This window comes from Eptesicus fuscus, chromosome 15 (assembly GCF_027574615.1).
Source record: "Eptesicus fuscus isolate TK198812 chromosome 15, DD_ASM_mEF_20220401, whole genome shotgun sequence".
Lineage (NCBI taxonomy): Eukaryota > Metazoa > Chordata > Mammalia > Chiroptera > Vespertilionidae > Eptesicus > Eptesicus fuscus.
The window spans coordinates 64715025-64741774 of NC_072487.1; the positions used below are offsets into that span (position 1 = coordinate 64715025).

Here is a 26750-nt window from a genome sequence, read left to right on the forward strand (position 1 = left end):
AACGGACCTCGACCGACCTTCGCCCTCAACAAAGATGGCGCCTTCCCCGGCCGCGGCCCGACTGCCCTCGTCAAACATGGCCGCCGCAGGCCTCACTTTCCTTAGTTTTGCTGGCCCAAGGGCGGGCGTCCTGCCCTTAGTGAAGATGGCGTCCGCCCGCGCTTCCCTGCCCGGCTTCACTGCGCGCGCCTCGTTGGCCCCGCCCCGTTTCCGTAGGAAGAAGCGCCGGGAAAGATGGCGGCGGCTGCGGTTTGAATTCCAGCGGCGCCGCCGGAGTCCGAACAAGAGCTGGATTGGAGGGGGCGGGGACCTGCAGAGCCGGGCGGGTCGCGACCGCAGGAGAAGCCGGTGGTGCCGCCGCCGCGGACACCAATGCCACCACCTGCTCTGTGTCCGTGATGGACTCGGTGTTGGAAGAGGACGTCACCCTCCCCGGGACGCTCAGCGGCTGCAGGTGCGGCCCGGGTTTGAGGGATTCGCGATAACGGGGTCGGGGTGCCCGCGGATGGGGGGTTCGCTCTTGAGGGTGTTTCTGGACAGGGTCAGGTGTGGGCTGGGTTTCTTGGAGGGCCTTCTCTTTGGGGACCCACCCGTTGATTCTGAGGGAGAGGGTCTGGGGGTCCCGACCGGCCCCACACTCGCCCTTCGTATTTGGGGTCCTTCTTTGAAGAGGATGTGCGGGGCAGGCAAGGCCTCTCTGGAAGGGCGGAGGAGGGGGCCTCTTGGAGTGCGCGTCCGTGGGAGCTGGTGGAGGGGCAGGACTGGGAGCATTCTGGTTTGGGGGTTCGCTTTCATTATGGGGACTTTGCTTATGGGGCCACCAAGACCGAGGCGATGGAGTGCAATGGTTAAGAACCTTGGCTGGAGTTGAACAGAATTGGATCCAAATCCAAGCCCTGGGGGGCGGAGGTGGGCTGGGAGGGGTCCATGGGGGAAAAAAAGGGGACATACGTAATACTTTCAACAATAAAGATTAAAAAACATCCAGGTCCTTTTAGCTGAGTGACCTTGGTAGAGTGGCTTAGCCTACTTTCCCATCTGTAAAACGGGGCTTGTGGTAATATCCGCCAACAGAGTTGGGGTGAGGATTAAAGGAGATGTCTGCCCATCCATTTGCTTGGCAAGTGCAGTGTCTGGCACCTAATCAGTGCCTAAAAAATGATTGTGCTGCTATTATCATCATCACCATCACCATCATCATCACAATCATCATCACCATCACCACGATCATCATCACCATCATCACCATCACCATCATCATCATCACCACCACCACCACCACCATCATCATCATCATCATCATCATCATCAATAATGGTTGAGAGTGGCCTCCCAATGGACCTGTTCCAAGAGGCAGTTGGACTCCACTTTGCTGTTGGGACCAGGTGTCTCCTATGGGAGGGCCTGAGAGACCCTTGCGCTGCTCTAGGGCTGGGCCCTTTGGTTGTCCTGGGTCCCTGGTTGGAGGGCACCGGAAGGATGCTGAGGAGAGCCTGACTGAGACAATGCACTGTCTCTCCGGGTCTGCTAGGGACAGGCTGCTACTTTTAGTCAACAGACCCCAATTGAAAGGGCGACTGTATTATTTGTTGTGCAAACCTGGGCTCTTTGAAGAGGGAAATGGGCACAATTAATATTTATGCCTGGACATCAGGCATAAGTAAGTCCCATCTTGGACAAACCTTGACAAATAGTTTCTCTGTTTATGGAGAATCTACTCTGGATAAGCCAGAGCCAGGCCCTTTGCAGCTTCTGCTTAATTGGATCCAGTGGTAGTTCATCATGTCTCTTTGTCTTCATCTTACTAGCACAGCCCCAATATATTGTGGTATGACCTCTCACCTGGATTGTCCTGTTTTCCCTAACCCCTCTAATATTCATTCAGTATTCCCATATATTCTCATTCTAACTTGTAGCAGGTATCAACATTTCATTCCTTTTTATGGCTGAATAATATTCCATTGTATGCACGCAGCATATTTTGTTTATTCATTCATTGGTTTGTGGCATTAGGTTGTTTCTGTTTTTTTTTGGCTATTATAAATAATATTGCTATGAACATTTATTTATATACAAGTTTTTATATGGACATATGTTTTCATTTCTTTCTAGGTATATAACGAAGTGAAATTGCTGGGTCATATGGTAACATTATATTTAACATTTTGAGGAACTGTCCAGCTCTTTCCCAAAGTGGCTGATGTCTTCCAGGTCATCTGGTAGCTTCGGGACAAGGCAGTGTATGAGGGTCCTTATTTCTCCATAGCCTCACCAACACCTGCTATTGTCTGTCTCTCTTATTCTAGCCATCCATGGAAGTATGACATGGTATCACATTGTGGTATTGATTTGCATTTTCCTAATGACAATGATGTTTAGCATTTTTTCATGTGCTTATTAGATATTTGTATATTTTCAAATCCTTTGCCCATTCAAAAATATGAATATGTTTTGGTCCAGCAGTTCCACTTCTTGTTATCTGTGCACAAGAAATCCTCATGCATGTGCACAAGGAGTCCTGTATGCATTGGAAAAGGAAAAACTTAGAAACAAATTGAATGACCATCAGGGGATTGTGTACATACAGATCTTTTCAAAACTATCTTTCAGACTGTGACCCATGACAGCTCATGAAATTCAATTTAGTAGGTTGCAATCAGAATTTTATAAAATGGAATAGAACAGAATAGAAAACATTACAAGAATTAAGGGTAATACGTTTCCTTCTATGGGTCGTATGCAATAAGTTTTGGAAAAAAAGTGTTGTAGAATGCTTTGTGGGAGTTAAAAACATTGAGGGAGATCTGTTTGTATTGCCATGAAAATATCTTTAGGACACATTAAGTGAAGAAAAGATGCTGCAGAATAATATATAAAATTTGATTGTATTTATTTATTTTTAAACCACAAAATAAAACAATGTCTCTGTGTATGTACATGCATAGATTCAGATCGGGAAGAATACATGTCTTGTGGCAGCTTGGTTACCTCTTAGGAGGGGACTGAGTTGGGAGTGAGGAGTAGTTGAAGAGAACATTAGGCTTATATATACTTTTAAAAAAATATATTTTTTTGATTTTTTTACAGAGAAGGGAGAGGGAGAGAGAGTTAGAAACATCAATGAGAGAGAAACATCGATCAGCTGCCTCCTGCACACCCCCTACCGGGGATGTGCCCACAACCAAGGTACATGCCCTTGACCGGAATCGAACCCGGGACCTTTCAGTCGGCAGGCCGACGCTCTATCCACTGAGCCAAACCGGTTTTGGCCATTATATATACTTTTGTATTTATATATTTCCTTTCTAAGGATAAGTAACATAGAATGACAAATGAATTGTTGAAGGGCAAACAAAAGTGCACTTGTAATCGTTTTCTGAGAGTGATGTCCAGTCCCATCCTCGGCACTCATAACACTTTACCAATGAAATGCTTAGGCCTCGTTGGGTCTGTGGGGTGAGTGGACAATTGTTGCTGCCATATACAGACACAGAAAGAGATCACTCCTATTGAGTGGCTGTAGAGTAAGGAGGATGAGATGGTGAAGCTCAGGGGAGTGTCCATTCATTCACTCAACAAATAGTTGACAAACAGCAGTCGTGATGGCTCTGCACTGTGGGAGTGAGCACTGAAAATCCTCTGCCTCTGTTCATTCAGACCTCGCCACAGCCCCCGGAGGAAGGGGTTAGTGGTGTAGAGGTTAAAAGCATGGAGGTTGAAATCTCGGTAGCTTGGCCTTTGCATGTTATTAACTTTTCTGGGCCGCTGTTTCCTCATTTTAAAAAATGGCAACATTTAAAAACTGCCACCTACCACAGAAGGGCTGTGATGAGCCTTAAATGGGAGGCTTCCTGTCCTCCCATGTGGTGCCTGCTTAGTGTGGGTGCCCTTCAGGGTATGATTATGCTGGATTTTGTCTCAGCTTTGTGATTCTAAGCAAATTAGTTTCTTCCCCTTTCTGGGCCTTAGTCTCCCCAATCTGTATAAATGATAAAACCATATCTAAACTCTTTTTTTTTTTTTTATTGCATAAAAAAGCTGCCCCTTCCTTTTTTTTTCTTGTGAGGCTCCATGAAGCCACAACTTTACTTCTTAGGCTAATTATCCGAATGGGAAGAGGGAGCTACTTAGAATTGGAAGGGCAGCTGGAACTGACTGGAGTGTGCAGATGACAGATTCATAGCATTTAAAAGTGGTCAGGTGGTTGGAGTGTTGTCTCATACACTAAAAGGTTTCGGGTTTGATTCCCGGTCAGGGCACATACCCAGGTTTCAGGTTTGATCTTGGTTGGGGTGGGTGTGGGAGGCAGCTGATTGATGTTTCTCACATTGATGTTTCTCTACCCCCTCTCCTTTTCTAAAATAACAGAACAAACAAACAAACAGAAAGAATATATCCTCAGAAAAGGATTATTTTTTTTTAAAAAAGGGTAGGTTAAAGCCCAAGTGGAAACTTGACAAGAACCAGACGGGAATTTCTGGGTTACATAGTGGTTTCTTCTAAGAGTTGGGATGTCACACGTCATTTTTCAAAGTTTAGTATTTGCCTATTGAAAACTTGTCTAAGACTAAATAAATTCTTTGGCTTTGTCAACCGTGATTGATCTTGGCTTGAGTAATTGATGGGTCAGTTTAGTCAGTGGGAGTCATTCAGTGGCTGTGGTGGGGAGAACCCCAGATTGGGAATGTAGAGACTAGACTGTAGGATGAGCTTAATCAGTAACCCAGTGGGCCTATGGGCCACCATCTGTGAAAGGTGCTGATTGAACTTGATTTTAACTTTTAAGAAAATTCAGTTTAGAAAATGGAGTTTGTCTTTCTAGTGATGCTTATTGGAGGAAATTGAGAATTATAGAAAATTAAAAGAGGAAAGTATCTCTTATTTCCACAAATGATGATTTTAAATATTTCCCTTGTCTTGTTATATATTTATAGCCCACCTAATTTCCAAGAAGGATTAGTGGTGACTTTAGTATATATGTATTTTTTAAATAATTGAGGACATATTCTACTTAAGTTTTTTCAGTTGTCTTTAAAATATTTTAAAAAATTCTTTACTGTTTAAAGTATTGCATATGTCTCCTTTTTCCCCTATTGACCTCTCCCTGGCCACTCACACCCTTGGCCCCTAGTGTCTTTGTCCATTGGTTATGCTTATATGCATGCATTCAAGTCGTTTGGTTGATCTCTTACCGCCTCCCCCCACTACCCTGCCTTCCCTCTGAGGTTTGACGGTCTGTTTGATACTTCTCTGGATCTATTTTTGTTCATCAGTGTATTGTTTTTTATATTCCACAAATGAGTGAGATCATGTGATATTTGTCTTTCTCTGACTGGCTTATTTCACTTAGCCTAATGCTCTCCAGTTCCATCCATGCTGTTGCGAATGGTAAGAGTTCCTTCTTTTTTACAGCAGCGTAGTATTCCATTGTGTAGATGTACCACAGTTTTTTAATCCACTCATCTGCTGATGGGCACTTAGGCTGTTTTCAGATCTTAACTATTGTAAATTGTGCTGCTGTGAACATAGAGGTGCATAAATCCTTTCTGATTGGTGTTTCTGATTTCTTGGGATATATTCCTAGAAGTGGGGTTACCGGGTCAAACGGGAGTGCCATTTTTAATTTTTTGAGGAAATGTCATACTGTTTTCCACAGTGGCTGCACCAGTCTGCATTCCCACTAGCAGTGCACTAGGGTTCCTTTTTCTCTGCATCCTCTCCAGCACTTGTCATTTGTTGATTTGTTGATGATAGCCATTCTGACAGGTGTGAGATGGTATCTCATTGTCGTTTTCATTTGCATCTCTCAGATGATTAGTGACTTTGAGCATATTTTCATGTGTCTCTTGGCCTTCTGTATGTCCCCTTTAGAAAAGTGTCTATTTAGGTCCTTTGCTCATTTTTTGATTGGATTGTTTATTTTCCCTTTGTTAAGTTGTATGAGTTCCCTGTAAATGTTGGAGATTAAACCCTTATCGGTGATAACATTGGCAAATAATGTTCTCCCCTGCAGTGGGCTTTCTTGTTTTGTTGATGGTTTCTTTTGCTGTGCAGAAGCTTTTTATTTTGATGTAGTCCCATTTATTTATTTTTCTTTAGTCTCCATTGCCCTAGGAGCTGTATAGGTAAAGATATTACTACAACATATGTCTGATATTTTGCTGCCTGTGGAGTCTTCTAAGATTTTTATGGTTTCCCGTCTTACGTTTAAGTCCTTTATCCATTTTGAGTTTATTTTTGTGTATGGTATAAGTTGGTGGTCTAGTTTCATTTTTTTTGCATGTATCTGTCCAGTTTTCCCAGCACCATTTATTGAAGAGGCTGTCTTGACTCCATTGTATGCTCTTGCCTCCTTTGTTAAATATTAATTGAGCATAATGGCTTGGGTCGATTTCTGGGTTCTCTGTTCTGTTCCATTGGCTTATATGTCTGTTCTTGTGCCAGTACCAGGCAGTTTTGAGAATAGTGGCTTTGTAATAAAGCTTGATAATTGGTATTGAGATCCCTCCTACTTGGGTCTTCTTTCTCAGGATTGCTGCGGCTATTCGGGGTCTTTTTTATTCCATATGAATTTTTGGAGAGTTTGTTCTAGGTGTGTGAAATATGCCGTTGGTATTTTAATGGGGAGTGCATTGAATCTGTATATTTTTTTAGTTGTCTTTATAGCAGACACATTTTGTGTAAATCATTCTCTTGATGTTGAATTTTATGATACCCATATATTTTGCTTGGCGCTCATCTTGGAGGTGTATGCCAGCTTTAACCCTTTGCACTCGCTTGCTTTTTTCTCGATTCCTTTATTCTAATGCTAACCGTGTCGAGTCACACTCGACATCCAAGTGCAAAAGGTTAAGTTTGGTGATCAGGCAGAATTATCTTTGGAACAGAATGGATTCCGATTTAGAGATCTGGAAAGAACAATCTGCCAAGAAGCCAAGCTGGGCTTCCATCACCTCCTAGGTTACAGCTTGGGGCAGGGATGCGTCATTGTGGACTAGACACAAAAGGCTTGGATTCTGGACTTGGATCTCTACTTAACTACCATGCCACACTGGATAGGCCGCTGGAGTTATCTGGATCTTAGCTCCTTCCTTTGAAAAAATACATGGACCGTCAGGGAATTGGGTAGCTCTCATGACAGTAAATCCTTTGTAAATTATAAAGCACAGTATGTTTCTAGGTGACAGTGATATTTTGCTCCATTTATGGGGTGCCTCCAATATGAAGATACCTTGCTAGGCACTGTGTCTTGTTTAGTTGTCAGTTACTCTCTGAAATGGTTGCTGTTCTCCTTTCACAGATGAAAGAAGCAAAGCCGGGAGGGGTATGTGGCAGAGCTTAGAATAGGATCCAGGGTAATATCTTTTGTGTTAAACCACTCCTCCTATTATGTCAGTTTTCTGACAATGTCTCCAGGTCTTCACTGAACCTATTTTTATAATTCACCTAGTAAAACTTCTTGGATCAGTGAATTTTGTATTTTTGTGCGATGTTCTTAAAGCATCTGAATTGGTGCCTGATTCTTGGAAGCTTAATTTTTGGTTGTGATAGATATATTAATAATATTAATGACAAAAACAATAGATGCCACTTACTGAGTGTTTACTATGTGCTGTGTGTTCATATACATTCACTCATTTAATCTTTACAGCTAGAGGGTGGTGTTCCCATGTAACAGATTGAGTGAGACTCAGAAACTTAACTCGCTTATAATTGGCTCAGTGCCTCTGCCCCTGCTGCATGTATGGCACACAGAATACTTGTATGAGTGAGTGAATGAATGAATGAATGACCAATCACCCTTACTGAAGGTCACTCAGCTGTTGAGTTCTTAACCTCTGCACTGCATGCCTCCCAGGCGGCTCAGCTGTGTGTCCCTCTGTGGCCGCGGCCTGATGATTGTCATGTGCAGACTGTCTTAACGTCTCCCTGTTGTTCAAATACTAACTCATCTCTTATGCACATGTTCTCTCTTAGTGGCCTTGTCCCCAAGTTACCAGATGACCTGGCAGGTATCAGCCCCATTGCTGGTTTGGGAAATGGAGGTAAGTACACAAAACTGGGTATTCTCTTGAGTAAGAACAAGGGATGTAGACACCAGACCATGAGGGCCTTGAGGCCTTGAGCCTGGGACTGGGCTCTGATGTCTCTGGGCCCAGAGCCTACTCTGGCCTGGCTAGGCGCTCAGAGTAGGTGCTCAGTATTTTGTATATGTATTGATTTGTTATTCACCTCCTTTCATAAACATGGGACTAGAGCAGTGGTCGGCAAACTGCGGCTCACGAGCCACATGCGGCTCTTTGGCCCCTAGAGTGTGGCTCGGCGTTAGAACCACTTCTTCAAAATAGACTCGCCCAGGCCAAAAACCAACTTCTGCGCATGGGCCACGAAGTTTCAAGTGGACTGTACGTGCACTCCCGTGCGTGGTATTTTGTGGAAGAGCCACACTCAAGGGGCCAAAGAGCCGCATGTGGCTCGCGAGCCGCGGTTTGCTGACCACTGGACTAAAGGAATTGATGTCCTTCAGGCCATATTTCATGAGTTTTTTTTTTTAATCCTCACCGGAGGACATGTTTTTTCATTTATTCTAGAGAGAGAGGAAGAGGAAGAGAGAGAAACATCGATCGGTTGCCTTACGCATACGCCCTGACTGGGGATCGAACCCACAACTTGGATATGTGCCCGGGCCAGGAATTGAATCCTTGACCCTGTGGTGCACGCGACGGCGCTCTAACCATGGAGCACACCAGCCAGGGCGAGTTTTCTGTTTTTCTACCAAGCTTGTAGGGGTTCAGTCTGTGTTTGCTAAACTGAATGACTGTGTGGAGGCTGGGGGTTGAATTGGTGACTCGTCAGACAAGGAAGGTCTGGTGGTCCCACTGCTGAGTGGCTGGAGGCTGAGGAGAGCTCCTGTCTGAACTTCCGTGTGCCAAGGCCTTCCTGGCAGGCTGCTGGGTTCCATCTGCCAGTGGAGGCCCAGCATTCCTACGCGGGCCTGCCCTTTGGAGACAAATAGCTGGTTAGACCACAGGAGACGGTGCCGAGTAAATAAGCAGTCTGTTGTGGTGGAGCCCATTATGAGGAGACTTTCCGCTTGGCAGTGTGGATTTTGCTAAGCATTCTTCATAATTTTTGTTTCTGAAAAAAGTGCAAGCTATCGTAAGTATCTGTGGGAACTGCTAATAATTTGACTTGTTGAAATATCTCAGAGAGAATTTTGACTTGCATTTTATTCTCTTCTCCAAAGTGATGAGATATGTTCAAAAGGGAGAAGTTTTTAGAGCAGGTCATATAAATGTCACAGGGTTTATTTCTGGAGCATATAGGCCACCCTTAGGTTTTCCTTCAAAATATGTTAACTTTTAACACAAATTCAATGATTCTGGCTTCTGCTCTCCCTACCCACAGGCAGTTAAAAGAAAATTGGTAGGCCTGCTCCTTAATGCAGCCCATGTGTACGTCTGCTTCATGTCAGGCTCTGGGCTAAGCACTGGGATTCAACCTTGAACAGGTTACAGTCAAGCTGAGAAGACAGGCAATTAAAGAATAATTATGATAAATCATATGACGAATATAACTAGCGAAGAAGTATAAGGTGCTGTGAGAGGGGTAAGAGGGAATTTACCCTGGAACTGGAGGAGTTGGGTCAGGCAAGAGTTTCCTAAGAAACTGATATTGGAGCAAAGACTTGAAGAATGAATAGGACCTAGATAGGGACACAGCACAGGTGATCGAGAGCATGGCCCGTTGGAGGAGCAGGAACACAGACCTGTGTGCCCCGAGTCTGCGGACAGGGCCCTTCACAGTCTGCCCCGGCCCAGCTGCTGAACCTCTTTTCTGCGGAATGGCTCAGACGCCGTGCCCACTCACACCTCCGGGCCTTTGCATGGCATGCTGCTTTTCCTTTTGCTCCCTCATCTGCCTGCTGCCTCTTTAAGACTGAGCTTGAAGCTCATTGCCTTCCCTGGCTCTCCGCGGGCTGGCTTAGATGCGCTTTCCTTTCTGAAACGTACATGTTTAATTTTATTTCATTGATTCCTGTTGGATGCTTTAAAAATACCCAGAATTCAATAACTTCTGCCATCCTGGTCTAAGCCACTGTGGCCTCTGGCCTAGACTGTGCCTGTATTCTCCTAACTGGTCTCCTTGTTCCTCAGCTCCTTTCAGTCTGTTCTCAGTGAGGCAGCCAGAGGGAGCCTGTGGAAGCCAGAGTCCCATCATGTTACTCCTTAGCTCAGAATCCTCTGTTGGCTTTCCGAGTCCTGAGAAGAGCCTACAAGGCCATCCACAGCCTGTCCCCCAGTACTTCGCTCACCTCCTTTCTGCCCCTCTTAGTCCATTGGCATCATGGCTGGTCCTCAGACCCACTAGGCATGCTCCCCCCTCAGACTTCTCCCTTTGCCCTTCCCTCAAGTCTGCTCAGATGTCACCTCAGTGAGACCTTCCCTAATTTAACCACCTTCCTTAAAGTTGCAACCCTTACCTCATCCTTGGTATTTCTCATCCTTATCCACTTTGTTTTTCTCTACAGTATTTATCTCATTTTAACATACTATATAATTGCCCTATTATTTTTTTGTCTATCTCTTCTTTCCAGAATATCGGCTCCATTTGTTTGCTTCGTTTCCTAATATAGCCACATCTAGAATGAGGCCTAGCAGAGCAGAGGCCTGCCATGCATATTTGTTGGAAGAATGCTTTCATTCACTCAACACCCATCTACTCAGCAGCTAAAGAGTGCCTCGCCCTTTGTGCAGCATAATAGTTTGTGTCCATCTCTGTCTTGCTCACTAGATTGGAGATCTCCGGGCCCAGCATCAGTGTCTCCTTCACTGTTGTTTCCCCAGCACCTAGTATGGTGCTTGGCACAGAGTAGGGGTGTAATAAATGTTTGGTGAGTTAAAGAAGCTGTGGAAAAATTTGGGTTTTGGCAAAGTATTTAATCATTCCAAAGCAGGGCTCGGCAGTTTCCGACCCACAGCCTGCTTTTGAAAATAAGCTTTTATTGGAGCAGCTTCTTTATTGGTTTATGAATTGTCTGTGGCTCTTTTTGTGCTGCAACAGAAGAGTTCGTAATGTAACTGTCTTATATTTGTAACAGAGTTTAGGCTTCATATATGACCTACAAAGTCTAAAATATTTGTTGTCACACATTTTGCTGACCCCTGCTCTCAAGTCAGTTGGATATGCTTTGTTTTAGTTGCTGACATGTGAGATGACATCCTGGTCAGCAGAATAATTTTATGACAAACAGTAAGGAAGTGCTGCTTTGCCACATGCCCAGTGCATTTTCTGGTTCATCCTCTGACACATACATTATTACAGTGGGGCTAGTTTAAGTAATTTGTAAATATTTGAAATCTAATGGTTTAGAGCTTTCCCTGGACTCAAATCAGTAAATCACAACAGACAGAAAGTACCAGCAGAATATACTGTGGAAGCTCCTTATGTTTTTCCCCCTCTGGGCTCTGTCCCCTAATAGGGATGCTGGGTGATTTGCATACCATGATGTTTTGTCTGCTTTACCTTCTTACAGTGCTCCCAAAGGTGTCAGAAGAAACGGTGTCTCCCACAAGAGCACGGAACATGAAGGACTTTGAAAATGTAAGTGGAGACGCCACGTTACCAGCCCTGACAAATCATGCCTGCTGCGCTGTCTAAGCAGACCCAGGAGGGAGCTGTATTTCTTGACAAGTGTCTTAGCTGGGTAGTGCCAGGGTTTGGAGGAATGCCGTGTCTCTGTGAGACTGTTGCATACCTAGGCAATCGGCCCTTGAATACGTGGCCAGTTATGCATTCTGACAGGATCAGCAATTTCCAACTTGGGGGAAGGTGGTGTATTCTGGTGCCCCGACTGTGAGGCTGTTACGCTCTTGCATAGTTGAGAGGAGCTCATATTTGTCAAGGGCTTTTTTATGATGTCAGACGCCTTATTGATGGTCCCCATTTAATTTTTGCTACAACTCTGTGAGGGATTTTGTATTATCCCCATTTTACAGATAAGGAATCACATAATATTTAAGCGGCAGAGCTGGGATTGGAATCCAGATTTTTAATGACTCCAAAGCCATTATTCTTTTCACCACATTGGGGTAGCTCCTTGCATTTTGTAGGCTTCATCTTTGTTGCTGTTGAATAAAATGTGAGCAGCCTGGACCCAGTGCTGTTGGTAATTGTCTGAGGATGGATTACGTGGTGACAGATTTGTCGCCTGTACTTAATGTCTTTTGGCACCATGTCTTTCATTTGTTAGTGGAGGGGAAGGGAGGTTTGTTGTCAAGTAACAGGAAAATAAGGTTATTTTCCCAATTCCAAATCTCCTTAACAAGTTACCTGTTCAGTGCTCTCATTTATCATAGGAATAATTAGACCCTTCTTCATTTGTAACCAAATGGAATCCATACTGTACAAGATAAAGGAGATATTTATCAGAGAGAAGACGGAGGACACTGAGAAGGACGTTCCCCAATTGTGTTTCTCTCTCCCCAGTTGTCTGTACAGAACAGAGCGGCACTGTCTCTAGATTTAATTTAGAATACTCATTACTGCTAATAGTTATCTGCAAACCACCAGTGACCAATTGAAGAAATGACTTGTCAGATCTCTAATGGAAACAAGTAATTTCTGAGCTTTGAGTTGTTATAATTTCAACTGTACAACATGATCTATGCCATGGGGTCTGGGGCCTCAAACGAATGAGATTTGATTATTTCACATTGTGTATAATTAAAATGTGCTCTAATATTAAATGGTGGTTCCTGGTTTATCATAGAGTAATAATAGCTACTGCTTATTGAACTCTTGTTCTGAGCTGGGCACTCACGTGTTAGGCTCTTCATATACATTACATTAATATTAAAGCAGCTTTGCAAGATATAGTTATTTAATTTATGAAGGGCACAGTTTTGAATTTTATTTCTAGATGGAAAAATTTAATAGAATCTTAGAATTTTTGTTTCACGCTTTATTGTCTGCCTTTTGACGTGGGATGAATCCAGCCCTCTTTATTATATGTAGGAGAAACTGAGACCCAGAGGTGTGACATGGCAAAGCTGTTCTCTAAGGACCACAGCCTCTGGAGCCAGACTGCCTGCTCACCTACCTCTGCTGGGTGACCTTGGGCCTGTTACTTAACAGTTCCTATTTCGTAGTGCTGTTGTGAGGATTAGGAGTGAGTGTGTGAAGCACATGTGCCTACCGAGTTCATCCTGTGTCAGCTGTTGCTCCTCTTATAGTTATTGGTATATATATTATTGTGATTTTTTATCCTACTCTGCATGTGACTTAAGTTTCTCTTGCTCAAGCCTGCTCTTGATGACCTAAAATACCATTTTTCTTAAAGGCGAAGGAGAGCCTTCCATGCCAATGTTTTAGGATTTATGTTTTTTTTTGTGTTTTTTTTTTTTTTTTTTTTTTTTTTTTTATGACTGTGCTCCTTTGGCTGCTGTTAGGTTTTTATGGCATTAATATTTTTCACTGTAGCATTTTTAAGAGCGAATTCTTCAGTTGAAATTGAAATGACCACACTGTTGTCAGTGTTTCCCTTTTAGGTCTTTATAAGTCACTGAAGATTTTCATCTGGCCTCAGCTCCCCAGTGCATGACCTCTGTGCTGAGGTAGTCTGAACTTTCTGCGGGATGCTTATAGGAAATGCTCTTGGCATCTCATGCTAATTTTAAAATCAGCATGCATATTAAAGAGGAGGCAGGAATAGTTTTGATTTAAAGGGGAAACTTATGATTCTTCTTCTAGTCTCAGATAACAGGTACCTGAACATCAGGGTCTGTTAGCCAACATCTAGCAAGACATAGGCCTCCTTCTGGTTTTGCTCAGAGTTCATCTGTTCTTTAATGAATATTTTCAGATATATGCCCTGTGCCAGGCTGGGCCAGGGACTGGGAATTTGCAGTAGGTTAATACCGGGTACGTTTCCCTGTCAAGAGGCTCACAGTCTAGTTGGGGAGATGGAGAGGAAAACAGTGCAGTGATAGAGGTAAGTACCGGGTGCTGTGGGGCACAGAGGATGGGCCCTGAACCTGGCCTGGGGGTTCAGGGCAGCCTCCCTGGAAGAGGTATTCCTTAAGTTGGGAGTTCAGGGACAGGGAGGGATTAGCCAAAGCAAGAGAACTGGGAGAGCATCCAGACACAAGGACTCACATGGGCAAACGTAGAGAGAGGCATGTAGGGTGTGATGAGTTTAGAGAAACTGTAAGTTCCCTTTGGCTGGAAGGAGCCTCTGTAAGGGGGCCTGAGAGAAGTGAGGCCATTGAAGCGGGCAGGGGTCAGATTCTGTCTGTCACACTGCTTTGTTTGATTTTGTCCTGAAGATGAAGGGGAGCCAATGATGGCTTTTAATCCGGAGGGAAATGACCAAATTACACTCTCAAATCACCCAGACTGGTGACTGCAGGAGGAGCAAGGCTGGGGGCAAGGTGACCAGTTAAAAGGCTGCTATGTGTGGTCTCATGGGAAAGAGGATGATGCTGGAGCTAAGGGATGGGGTCACGAGATGTTTAGAAGAAAGTCAGAATTTCAGAGCTAGAGGAATGCCAGGAGTCCCTTCATTTGACACATGAGGACTTCGAAGCCCAGAGAGTGGGAGGGCCTTCTTCAGGCTTTGAACTTGGACCACTCTGCTATTCTGTGCAAGGTCTCACTCTGCCATGTGAGAACCACATGCCTTCTTTTGGGTCTTTAAACTGGTAATCCATTGCCTAGTACTTTTATTACCTGAAGGTATAATCACCTCTATGGCAGACCTATGGTTGCTGGCAAATCATTTTGGTCTTCAGTGGGGGCCTGTCTTATTGGACCCAGATTCTGGTTCAGCCTATCCAGTTAGTCCAGTAGCAATTTTTATTCGTATATAGAAGAGTTTAATTCTGGCTTTTTCTGTGACCTTCTTGACAGGGAATGACAGGGGTAGCTTTCCACCTCCGTTAATACTACTGATGGATAGTATTATTTAATGACTGAAGTTCATAAAGACTTATTAAAAGGGATGGATTGAACAGTAATCTACATAATCTTTTATTGTGAGACATTCATATTGTTTCTAATTTTTTACTATTACAAACAAAGCTGTGATGAATATCCTTATGCACACATATTTTGACAATTATGCGATTATTGTCTTAGGGTAAATTCTGCTGCTAATGTCTCATACTCAGCTGCCCTGGGGTGCTGGTGTTCTTGTATCTGGCCCTTGTTCCTTTTTGTTAAAAATTCTTGGTCTTAGCTGAGGCATTTAGTCAAATTTAGTGTTTTATATGAGGAATGGTAGGAAGTTCACATCTTCAGATTTGCTCTGTAACTTCTATGTTGTGAGTTACTTATTATACCAGGGAATAGCTCCCTTCATCCCCCACCCCTGCCCCATTTGTTGTAAAAAAATATTACTCTTGAGCCCACTAATCCATTTTGGGAAAACTTATCCTCAGAAAACAACCCAGTAGAAGGAAAAAGCTCTGTGAGTAAGGTGTTTGTTGCCACATGGTATATAATTGTGAAAAGTTGGGAACAAAGGAATGATATTTTACATTTGTTATTTCTTTGGCTTCTTGCAATAAGTTTGTGATGAAGGTATTTCACAGATGAGGAAGCTGAGATTGGCGAGATTAAGTGACTTGCCCATGAGCTTGGTGTGATTGAGGAACTCAAAGCAGGCAAAATTCAAGCCTGGTCTTCTTGATTATAAAGCCAGAACGCTTTCTACTAGATCACATTGACTGCATAGATGCTCAGTAGAAAAATGTGAAATGATCGACAGTGAATCAGTTAAGTAGAATTCAGTGCAGTCGTTTCAAATGATAATTGTGTAATTCTGCAACAACAATTTAAGACATTAGGGGAAAGCAGTGGAATATCCAAATTCACTTATAATATATAAAAAATGTATGTTCATGAGTGAAAGCTGAAAAGAATATAACAGAAGTTGATCTCATAAGTTGATTTCATTGTATTCCAAGTATTGTTTAAGGTTTAGTTTTAAAATTTGGTTACTGCTACAGTACTGATTGTTAATAAATAGATGTTTGCCAAGAACAGTTTTCTTGATGATTTGAGGACCAGGGAGAGTTTTGGAATCAGAAACTAATTCCAAAGTGTCCTTATTTTCCTAACCTCACTTAGCTGCTACTGGCAAAACCATCATACACGTGGTATTGTTTACCAGAGATGAATTCTGGACAGTAAGAGTTCGTGGTTTTTGTGATGTACAGGTGAGTGGGCTAACACCTTTTGGATTTTTAAAGCGGGTAACAGAATTGTTGGTAACCCAAAGATCTGCTTAACGAGGGCTTGAGTGGAAACGGGTTCCTTTCGAAAGCCAGCCTTTGTTTCCTGTTTGCTAGTGCCAGGCTCTGCAGGTGCTTTAACTCATTCGGTTGTCACAACACCCCTGTGAGGTCATTGAATTTTATCCTCATTTTATAGATGAGCCAACAAAGATGTTAAATGTTCCCAAGGTCACACAGCTCATAGGTGGCAGCATTGGGAGTTCAGTTCATTCTGCTGACGCCAGGGCCTTGCTCCTAGCCCAGCTGCCTTGAATTGAAAGGTGATCTGATGGGTGAGCTTCAGCTTTGGAGTCCCCGGCTCCTGCAAGCCATTGAAACTGATCGCCAGAGTGAGGACCCTCGCTTAGATTTCAGTGAAGGAGGGCCTGGTTGGAGTTACCCTGATCCTTTTTCCCGTGGTTGATTTTTGTTTTTCCCTGTTTGGTGAAGCTTTAGGCTTAGGCAAGGCTCTTGATAGGGAAAGAGAGTGGGAGGGAGCCAGAAGGACTGAGTAGTAGCTCTTTCAAAGCGGGGCCCTGTCCAGCTTCAGAAAGCACCACCCGTGACCATGCTGGATGTTTCCCCTTGCAGAGGCTGCGCTTCCACAACAACACTGGGCTTCTGAAGGCGGGAATGTGGCAAGCACAGCCCTTGCATGAGCTTACTTTTGAGTGTTAGGTTTCTGAGTCATATTTGGTGGGTTTTCTATTTTGAGGTATTTATTCCTACTGTTTGGTAAGCTGATTTCAGTTTTTCCAGCTCAAGTTTAAAAAATTTTTTTGAACTTGTTCTCATAAAGGGAAAAGCAAAAATGAGAAGACTATGAATATGTTTTAAGTTTTTATGCTGTGCTGGGCATAATACTAAGCAATGAAGTTAATTTCTTCTAATCCTTATAATAGCTCTCTGAAATGGGCATTATTATAATCCCATTTGTATAGATAAAGGAACTGAGGCAAAGGGGAAAATGAACATGACTAAAGTCATACAGCTAGTAAGGTAGTAAGGATTGCATTTATTTATTAACTTATTCACTCATTTAGCAAATGTTGTTTGAATGCTACTGTGTTCTAGAGACTGTGCTAAAACCTCAGGGCCATAAACAGATAAGGTTCGTGCCCTCAAGAAGTAGATTATCTTATATAATAAAAGTCTACTATGCAAATCGACTGAACAGCGGAATGACTGTTCAGCGCGGGGCGGGGGCTGGCGAGCAGGCAGTGCCAGGCCAGCCAAGGCGCATGCCAGCAGGCAGAAGGAGGGGATGGTGATAGGTGGGCGGCGATCGGTGGGTGGCGGTGGTGGTGACTGGTAGTGGAGGGGTGATGGGGGCGCACTGTCCCCTGATCTGCCTGCTGGTCGCCTCCCACAGGGGGAGGCCAGACTGCGGTTTAGGCCCGCTCCCAAGCCATCAGTTGGACATCCCCTGAGGGCTCCTGGACTGCGAGAGGGCGCAGGCTGAGCTGAGGGACGCCCCCCACTCCCCCGCCCCCTCCTGCCCCGAGTGCATGAATTTTCGTGCACTGGGCCTCTAGTATTCATATAATAAGCATATAATAAATGTGTTAGTAAATAAGGTGAATAAAGATTGTGAAAAGTCTTGGCAAGAAAATAAGAGTTAGGTGTCAGAGCATGATTTGGTGGAGGTGATAGAGATGGGGACCACTTTAGATTGGATAGTTAGGAAGGGCCCCTCTGAATTGTTGACATTTGAGCTGAGATGGAAAGGATGAGACTGAGCCACCCTGGCAAGTGCTGCGGAAGAGCTGTGCAGACAGACAGGGGCTGGGCTTATCTGAGGACCAGAAAGGAGGCCGGTGAGGCTGGAACACTGAGCAAGGGAGAGGATGTATACGGTGAGACGAGAACAGGCTGGAGCCAGGTCATACGGCGCTTTGTGGCCAGGGCAGGGAGTTCTTGTCTGAAAGTGGAGAAAAACACAATGGAGTGATGTGAACCAGATCTGTCTGACTCGGATGCCTTCTTGCATTGCACTTCTTCAAGAAATTCTTAGATGTGTTTGTTCACCCATTCAGCCATTGGGTATTTAGTAAACTGTCTCTTATGTTTTATACTAGAATGCACACGAAGATATGGTTCCTGATGTCTTAGAGATGGTTTGGGTAGAAAGGCAAATAACCAGCTCGTACAATGCACTGTGATAACTGTTATGATGAAGAAAGTGGAGGGTGTATGGAAATATTTAGAAGGGTTCCTTCCCAGTTCAGCCTGGTGGGGGTGGTCAGAGAGATCTTGATGAGGGAAGTGCAGAGAACTAGACTGGCGTTGTTGAATAGATTGAGCCTGTATGTCTTCTGAGCCAGTCTGGCATTGGCAATGAGCTTCTTGAGGCTTATTTACCTTTCTCTTATTTTTTTAAGAAAATGTCTTTACCTATGAATAGGACAAATGTTTTTTCAAGTGGTGTTAAGAATTTTAGCTGTGTGTACAATGTGGGCATTCTGAGCAAGCTCCATAAATATTTTATTGGTAGCTGAGTAACAGAATAAGGTTTCTCTTTATAGGATGCAGCTGGCAGGGTAGACTTTTTTGTTTGAATGAATGTTTTATGTGTTGTTTCCTTACAACATTTAAAAGGAGGCTTTAATGAACCTACCAGTTGTTTCTTGTGCTGTTCTTGTTAGCCACAAAATTGTTAACAAGAGGGCCATGGGCAGACAGTATGAAAATATAATGCAGAGTATGCTTATCATTTTCTTTTATCCAGTAATAAAAGTATGTTTATTAAAAAGAGTATTATATGCTATTACCAATTATTTTCTAAAGTGCAGAAAAAAACCCCTGAGTGATATGTGTGGAGATATTAGGCATTCTAGTACAGCTATTAATATTTTGCTATATTTCTTTTTTGTTATTTTAAATTAAACTTATTGAGATATAATTTACATAAAATTTACCAATTTTAAGTGTTGGATGAGTTTTGGATGAGAGTTGGATGTGTTGGATGAGTATACTCTCTTGTAACCTCTATCATAATGAAGATATAATATGTAAATGTATATAGTTATAATTTTTTAATATGTGTATACTCTTCTAGGTTCATGTGACCATCATCACAATCAGAATATAGAATTAGTTTCATGATGCCCACATGCCTCTTTGTGGTCAAACCCTCTCTTTTCCCCAAACCTCTGGCAGCTATTATGTTCTGTCCTTAGTCCCTATAATTTTGCTTTTTCCAGATGTCACATAAATGGAATCATACAGTTTGTAATCTTTTGAGGCTAGCTTCTTTTCCTCAGTGTAATGTCTTTGAAATATATTCATGTTGTGTGTATCACAGTAGCCAAGTATTATGTCATCATATGGATGTACACTATTTAGTCTTTCACCCTTTGAAGGACATTTGGATTCTTTCTATGTTTTGGTGATTGTTAATGAAGCTGCAGTAAACAGTCACATACAGGTTTTTGTATGAACATAGGTTTTCATTTCTGTAGGGTAAATACCTCGGAGTGGAATTGCTGAGTCATGTGATGAGTGTAGTTTTCCAAACTGTTATCCAGATGGGTTGTGCCATTTTGCATTCTCATCAGCAGAGTATGAGAACCCCATTTGCTTCACATCCTCATTAGCATTTGATATTATCAATTATAAATTTTTTTTAGCTAGGCTAGTAGGTGCATAGTAGTTTTGTAGTTTTAATTTGCATTTTCCTAATGGCTAAAATTTTTTTTAAGTTTTATTGTTTAAAGTATTACATATAGTATTGCATATGTCTCCTTTTTCTCCCATTGACCTCCCCCCAACCAACCCCCCACTCCCCCGCATATACCCTCACCCCTCTAGTGTCTTTGTCCATTGGTTATGCTTATGTGCATGCATACAAGTCCTTTGGTTGATCTCTTACCCCCACCTCCAACCCCTTCCCACTGAAGTTTGACAGTCTGTTCGATGCTTCTTTGTCTCTGTATCTATTTTTGTTTATCAGTTTATAATGTTCATTATATTCTACAAATGTCATTAAGATTTTTGAAGAGTCCAGGCCTGTTGTTTTGCAGAAAGTCCTTCAATCTGGATGTGTCTGATCAACAACTTTTGATTAGATTCAGGGCAGAAGTATTTTAAGTGAAATTGCTTCCTTTCAGTGATTTATTTCAGGAGGCACGTGATGTCAGTTTGTCTTATCAGGGTGATTTTAACTACAGCTGGCCCTCCATATTTGTGTGTTTTGCATCTGGAATCAACCAACTAAAAATATTTTGGTTGAAAATATTTTTTAAAATATAGGTTATATTCAAATACTACACCATTTTATATAAAGGGTGAGAGCATCTACTGATTTTGGTTTCCATGGGAGTTCTTGGAACTCATCCTCTGTTGGATACTGAGGGACAACTGTATATGCTCTTTTTTAAAAAATTAGTTTTTAGCCGAAACCGGTTTGGATCAGTGGATAGAGCGTCGGTCTGCGGACTGAAGGGTCCCAGGTTCGATTCCGGTCAAGGGCATGTACATTGGTTGCGGGCACGTCCCCAGTGGGGGATGTGCAGGAGGCAGCTGGTCGATGTTTCTCTCTCATCGACGTTTCTTACTCTCTATCCCTCTCCCTTCCTCTCTGTAAAAAATCAATAAAATATATTTTAAAAAAATTAGTTTTTATTGATTTGAAAGAGAGAAGAAGAGAGAAAGAAACATTGATTGGCTGCCTCCTACATGCACCCGGATGCATTTGGACCTCGGATTGAGCTCTCAACCTGGGCATGTGCCCTGACCGGGAATTGAACCAGTAACCCTTTGGTGCACCAGATGACGTTTAACCAACTGAGCCACACCAGCCAGGGCTGTCTGTGCTCTTGATTAACGTGGTGTCTGATAAGTTTCTTAATTTTAAATGTACCTTTTCCTTTTGTAATTAATAAGCCATCTGGGGGGTGATATCTTGAGACCGTGTGAATGAATATCATGCTGTCCAGTGATCTTTCATCTAAATTTTTTAGCATTGATGATTCTCACCTGAGTCAGTTATTACTATAGTGGTTGTGTAATGGTGATTTTCTGTTCCTAGTATTCTTCTACATTTATTAACTGGATTTATATTGTAAAGAACAGATTCCTCTCTTCTTTTTCCTTCCTTTCTTGACTTATTGTCAGTGTGAAATCTTGAATTCTTTCTTTACTTGGTCATTATTTATTCTGATGCTCAGATTGTCCTAAATTTGATTAGAGGGAACCACTTAGCTCTGGGTTAGTACAATTATAGCAAAGGTAAGCTTTCTCTAGTATTTAACATTTGAATCCATTTGTAGCCTCAGGAGCTCTGAGAATTAATGTAGGTAACATCCCTTTGACCTTATTTTGATAACCCATCTGTGCTTATTTTCCAGCAAATCACTGAATTGAAGAAAGAAAACTTTAACCTAAAGCTTCGCATCTATTTTCTTGAAGAACGAATGCAACAGGAATTTCATGGCCCCACAGAACACATCTATAAAACTGTGAGTGTCCTACTTCTCGCTGCCATCACTGGTGTCTTTCCTCAAAGTCCTCCGAACAGAAATTTGATTAATATTTATGCTGAGAGTTAGCATGAATAGATAGAGCTGCCTTCATTTAGTTTGAATTGATTATGAGGAGCATAAAGATAATAGGATGACCTTAATATTAAGCAAAGAGATACAAGATTAATTTTAAAGAAGTCTTTTTCTCTTCCTAAAATTGGACTTCTGATTTCCTATATCTCAATTGCCTTTTAAAATTTATTTATAATTTAGACAAAGACAGTGAAATGGTAGAACGTCTTTGGAATTTCATCTTATTGTTATCAACTCATTTGTCTAACTGTAGGCAAGTCACTTCAGTTGTCTGGGCTTGGTCCAGAGTTGAGTGATAATCACTGTGTCATAGGGTTATTAGTGTGGATTAAAATGAGGGGACAGATGAAAAGCCCCAGCACGCAGTCAGTGCTGGCAGTTACCATCATGGTCTCATGAAGGCTTCCATGGGCAGCCGAGAGTTAGGATTGTCAGTGTTTCTGTGATGTGACTCCTCTGTGTGCTTTATGTGCTTGCTTATAACTGTCAGAAAAAACGTCAATTTCCATCTGAAGTCTTGGCCTGGAGGCCTCTGCCTGAAAACAAACCTTGGTTCTGAAAGTTGAAAAAAGAACTTGGCTTTCTTGAAAAGGCATGAGTACAAACAATATTTCAGTGCCTATTTCTTGGCTTTCTCCAGTAGATTAGCCCTTGGCCTGGGAATTATTCCATTTTTTCTCTTCTGAAGTTTGCACCAGTGGAAACTTTTGAAGGAGGAAAAGGATCTCTGCTTGAGTTTCAGTGGATGAACTTAAATGGGCTTGTCTTGAAGAGGGATTGTACTGTACTTCTGAGGCTTTTCAAGAATTGAAAAGCTCCCTTGTCCCTTAGGACACAATGTTTTCCCTCATTGTGGGGGTGGAAAGACAATGAGGGCGTCCTCTTTTCTGGAAGGAAGTGGTGATGCAATCAAAATGTTAAAGACAAACCAGTAGCCTAAAACATTTTACATGTAAGTATGGTTATCATCTGTCTCAGAACTCCAGGGTGATGAGAAGCCAAATGGTGTTAATCGCCTTTGCTAGGTCAGGCACTGTCCTGGGCCTTTGTACATCATCGCCTATTTTAATGCTCAAGACAGCCCTTTGCAGTGGAGATTATCCTCACGTGCAGGAGAGGACACTGAAGCTCAGGGAAGATCAGTGACTTGCTTGATGTCATAGTTACTATGTGCGGTGGGTTTGAACCCAGGTCTGCCTACCTCATTGTACCACGCTGTTTCAGCTAGTCTTTTCCGTTGTCTGATTAAGTGACCTGATGTTATTGCGCTTTTATTGCAATTTACGTTTTTATATAGGTGTACATGGTTCAAAATTAAAAAAGCATAAAAGGTATACACTGAAAGACTTTCTTCCACCCTGTCTCCTTGTCCCCTAGGTCTAACCAATAATGTTATTTCCTCAGGCAAAGATATTTTATGTCTATAAAAGCAAGTGTGTGTGTTCAAACTCCCTTTTAGATAAATGCAAGCATGTTCTGTTCTGTATCTTGCATTTTTCCTTAACAATATCTTGGATCTCTTTCCTTAATAGTGGCTTAAGAGCTTCTGTCTTCTTTAAAAAATTGTTTTTAATCCTCACCTGAGGACATATTTTCCATTGAATATATAGAGAGGAACAGGGAGGGAGTGAGAGAGGGAGAGAAACATTAATGTAAGAGAGAAACATCAATCAGTTGTCTCCCATATGCATCCTGACTAGGGATCGAACCCACAACCTAGGCATGTGCCCTGACTGGGAATTGAACCCGCAACCCTTTAGTGTACAGGATGATGCTCCAACTAACCAAGTCATCTGACCAGGCTATTCCTTTTTTATAATGATATTTCATTTATGCTAATAAGGTATCTTGATTTTTGGTTTCAAAATAATGATTCCCATGTATGTAAGTTTATAACTTAAGGTGTTGGGCTTGTGAAAAATAGTCTAGTGGACACATTAGCTCTCTGTTCTTTTATTTTTTAAAAAATATATTTTATTGATTTTTTTTACAGAGAGAGGAAGGGAGAGGGAGAGAGTTAGAAACATAAAGGAGAGAGAAACATCGATCAGCTGCCTCCTGCACGCCCCCTACTGGGGATGTGCCCACAACCGAGGTACATGCCCTTGACCAGAATCGAACCCGGGACCCTTCTGTCCGCAGGCCGACGCTCTATCCACTGATCCACACCAGTCAGGGCAGCTCTCTGTTCTTTTAAATTCGCTAGGCTGGAGTGCCATTTGGTTCATCAGAAAGTATAGCACTCAGAATCTGTGCTATCAGCTCTTACACAGTTCTCTGCCCTTCTGAGACCTGACAAGGAATCCTCAGTTGAAGGGTGTTTCTGTTTTCTTCACAAAACCGCAGTTGAAAACATTGTGCACTGTCACTCAGTGTCCTTTATCAAAGATCACTTTCTTCTGGAAAAAGTTCTGCTGCATGATGACTTCTTTAGTTCCTGTTGTTTGGCGTTGAAGACAATAATACATTCTGAGCCTTGTCTTTAGGCTGCTCTCATTCGTTAGCTCGCTTAGTCCTAAAATTTCCCATGTCAGGTGGCTTATTGAGTATCATTTGCCACATGGGGAACTGAGAGGAGAAACCTTACATTGTCACATCCTGGGCTTGTGCTTCTGCAGACAGTTACAGGCTCACACTTCCAAGTTTCTGTGTGACGTTAGCATGAAGGCAGGCTGTGTCTGCCTTGTATACCAGGGTCCTCAGTGCTTAGCCCAGTGCTTGGCCCATCACAGGGACTGGTGAATGTCTATGAAGTGGAGGAATGAATACATGAGCATTTACTGACTACTACAGTTTCCTCTTGGTGAAGAGTGGAGGCAGAATTTGAACCCATGTCCTTCTGGTCTCAAGCCCATGACCTTTCCTTTCTGGCTGACTTCTCAACCTGGGTATCTCCTTCAGCTATTTGGCTGAAAGGAGGGAGGCATGTCCTGAGATTATACATTTTACTGGAAGTTTTGTTTTTTAAAAATATTTTTATTAATTTTAGACAGAGGAAGGGAGAGGGGGAGAGGGAAGCATCAATGATGAGAGAATCATTGATTAGTTGCCTCCTGCACCATACCTACTGGGGGTGGAGTCTGCAACCTGGGCATGTGCCCCTACTGGGAATTGAACCGGTGACCTCTTGGTTCATGGGTTGACACTTGACCACTGAGCCACACCAGTTGGGCTGGATGTGTTATTTTTATTTAAAATGATGAACATGTTTTGTGGAGTAGAATGTAAAATTGGCACGAGTTATTAAAATAAAACAGGAGCAAGATTTCAAAGGACACCTAGATTTATAGCAGTTCTCTGCAAACTGTGTACCCAGATCCCTGTTTCTACTATGTGAATTCATCTAATATTCTGTCTGGGATACATTTGGGGACTAGTTTGAGAAGGCATCCACTGCCCAACTGTCTCACGTTGTGATCCACTTGTCAAAGACTCTGTCTTTAGATTCTCATGTGAATGATGAGTCCAAGGCCATGTGTGACTCCCTTCCTTCTAGTCAATTAAGAGGAAGATGGTTGGTTGGAGAACATTGTGGTGTCCCTTACTGACAGCTTGCCCTGCGTGGTTGTGGCTCTTTTGTAAGTGAATACCCTGAAATCTTACATTGAAAGGAGATAGGCAGTGATGAGGTTCCCATTTATCCAGCCACATGTTTTATTTTTTAAAGCTGTAAAACGTTTCCACTTCTACAACCAGGACATGCATGATGGTAAACAACCAGAAGTAATTGCCTTGGAATGGTAAAAGCAAACTGCGAAATTGCTTGTAAATTTGCTTGGTGGAGGGCAAACAATTTTTAAATCGGCCTCTCTTATATGACATTTATGCCTCAATGTTTGTATGCTCTGGCTGTTAGAAGCTTGGAAAATTTACATAATTGTTCCAAGTCTTGAGAAATCTGGGGCTTTCTTTTGAGACCACCAGTGTTTAATAATTCCCTTTTCCCAGTGCCCCGAGGCTAATGAGATTTTGCATCTAATGGCTGCCTATTACGAGCATGGTGTAGTCAGTCCACGCCGAAAGCCGTTTCCCCACGGTAGACATTCCTTCGTCCTGTGTTTTTACACTGTTTCTTTTTTTCCCCCCAATCTCGTCTGAAAGAATATCGAGCTCAAGGTGGAAGTAGAAAGTCTGAAGCGTGAGCTCCAAGAGAGAGAGCAGCTGCTCATCAAAGCCTCGTGAGTACCTGTCATCCTGTCATAAGCTTGCGGGTAGCCCAGGGGTTCTGATGGTGGCAGCTAAGTGGGTCAGTGAAATAGAACCTTGTGCTTTCTAAGCCACTTGTTCTCCAGCTGGGCTCTGAGGAGGTTTCATTTTTATTTAAGTATTTTTCAACAAACTTAACATTTATAGGAAAATGAACAGATCTTGTACATGCAGCAGAATGAATTTAAGCAGACACACCTGTGGGGCCACCATCCTGATCAGAAACCAGCACATCACCAGCCCCCAAGAAGTCCCCTTTGTGCTCCCGGAACTTACCCTTCTGCCACAAAGATGACCACTTTGCTGACCAGTAGTATCACCGTTAGTTCTGCCCCTTTTTGAACTTTTTAGAAATGGAATCATATACTGTGCATGCACCCTTATATGTCTGGTCCTTTTCCTCAGCAATGTATTTGTGAGATCCATCCAGGTCTTAAAGTATATCATTAACTCATTCATTTCTGTAAAAACCCTAGGGGCTTAAAAGGGATTCTGAGGGCCCTGGCTTGACCTTGCATGTGCAATATTTTCTGAGTGAGTGAATGAGTGAATGAGTAAATGAATAAATCAGGTTAACACATTTTTTATTTTTGTTGTAGTTTATTTCAGAGGCACATCATTCACCATTCTCTAGGCAGGGAGTCAAATCAACTTTACCCGGCCTGGAAGTCAGTAGTAGAATTCGGTTTGTTTTATACTCAGCGCCCTGCCT

The 26750-nt window shown here is 42.6% G+C and overlaps 1 protein-coding gene across 2 annotated transcripts in view; it reads left to right on the forward strand.

Annotated features, from left to right (window-relative positions):
- The first annotated feature begins 221 nt into the window (after positions 1 to 221).
- The window catches only part of CDK5RAP2 (CDK5 regulatory subunit associated protein 2), a 147340-nt gene continuing 120811 nt past the window's right edge, over positions 222 to 26750 (forward strand). For both annotated transcript variants that reach the window (XM_028161427.2, XM_054727002.1), the window contains exons 1-5: positions 222 to 454; positions 7978 to 8045; positions 11537 to 11604; positions 21626 to 21736; positions 25934 to 26010. In XM_028161427.2, the coding sequence (XP_028017228.2) occupies positions 399 to 454; positions 7978 to 8045; positions 11537 to 11604; positions 21626 to 21736; positions 25934 to 26010 (380 nt within the window). In that variant the 5' untranslated portion in view covers positions 222 to 398. The remainder of the gene's footprint in view (positions 455 to 7977; positions 8046 to 11536; positions 11605 to 21625; positions 21737 to 25933; positions 26011 to 26750) is intronic.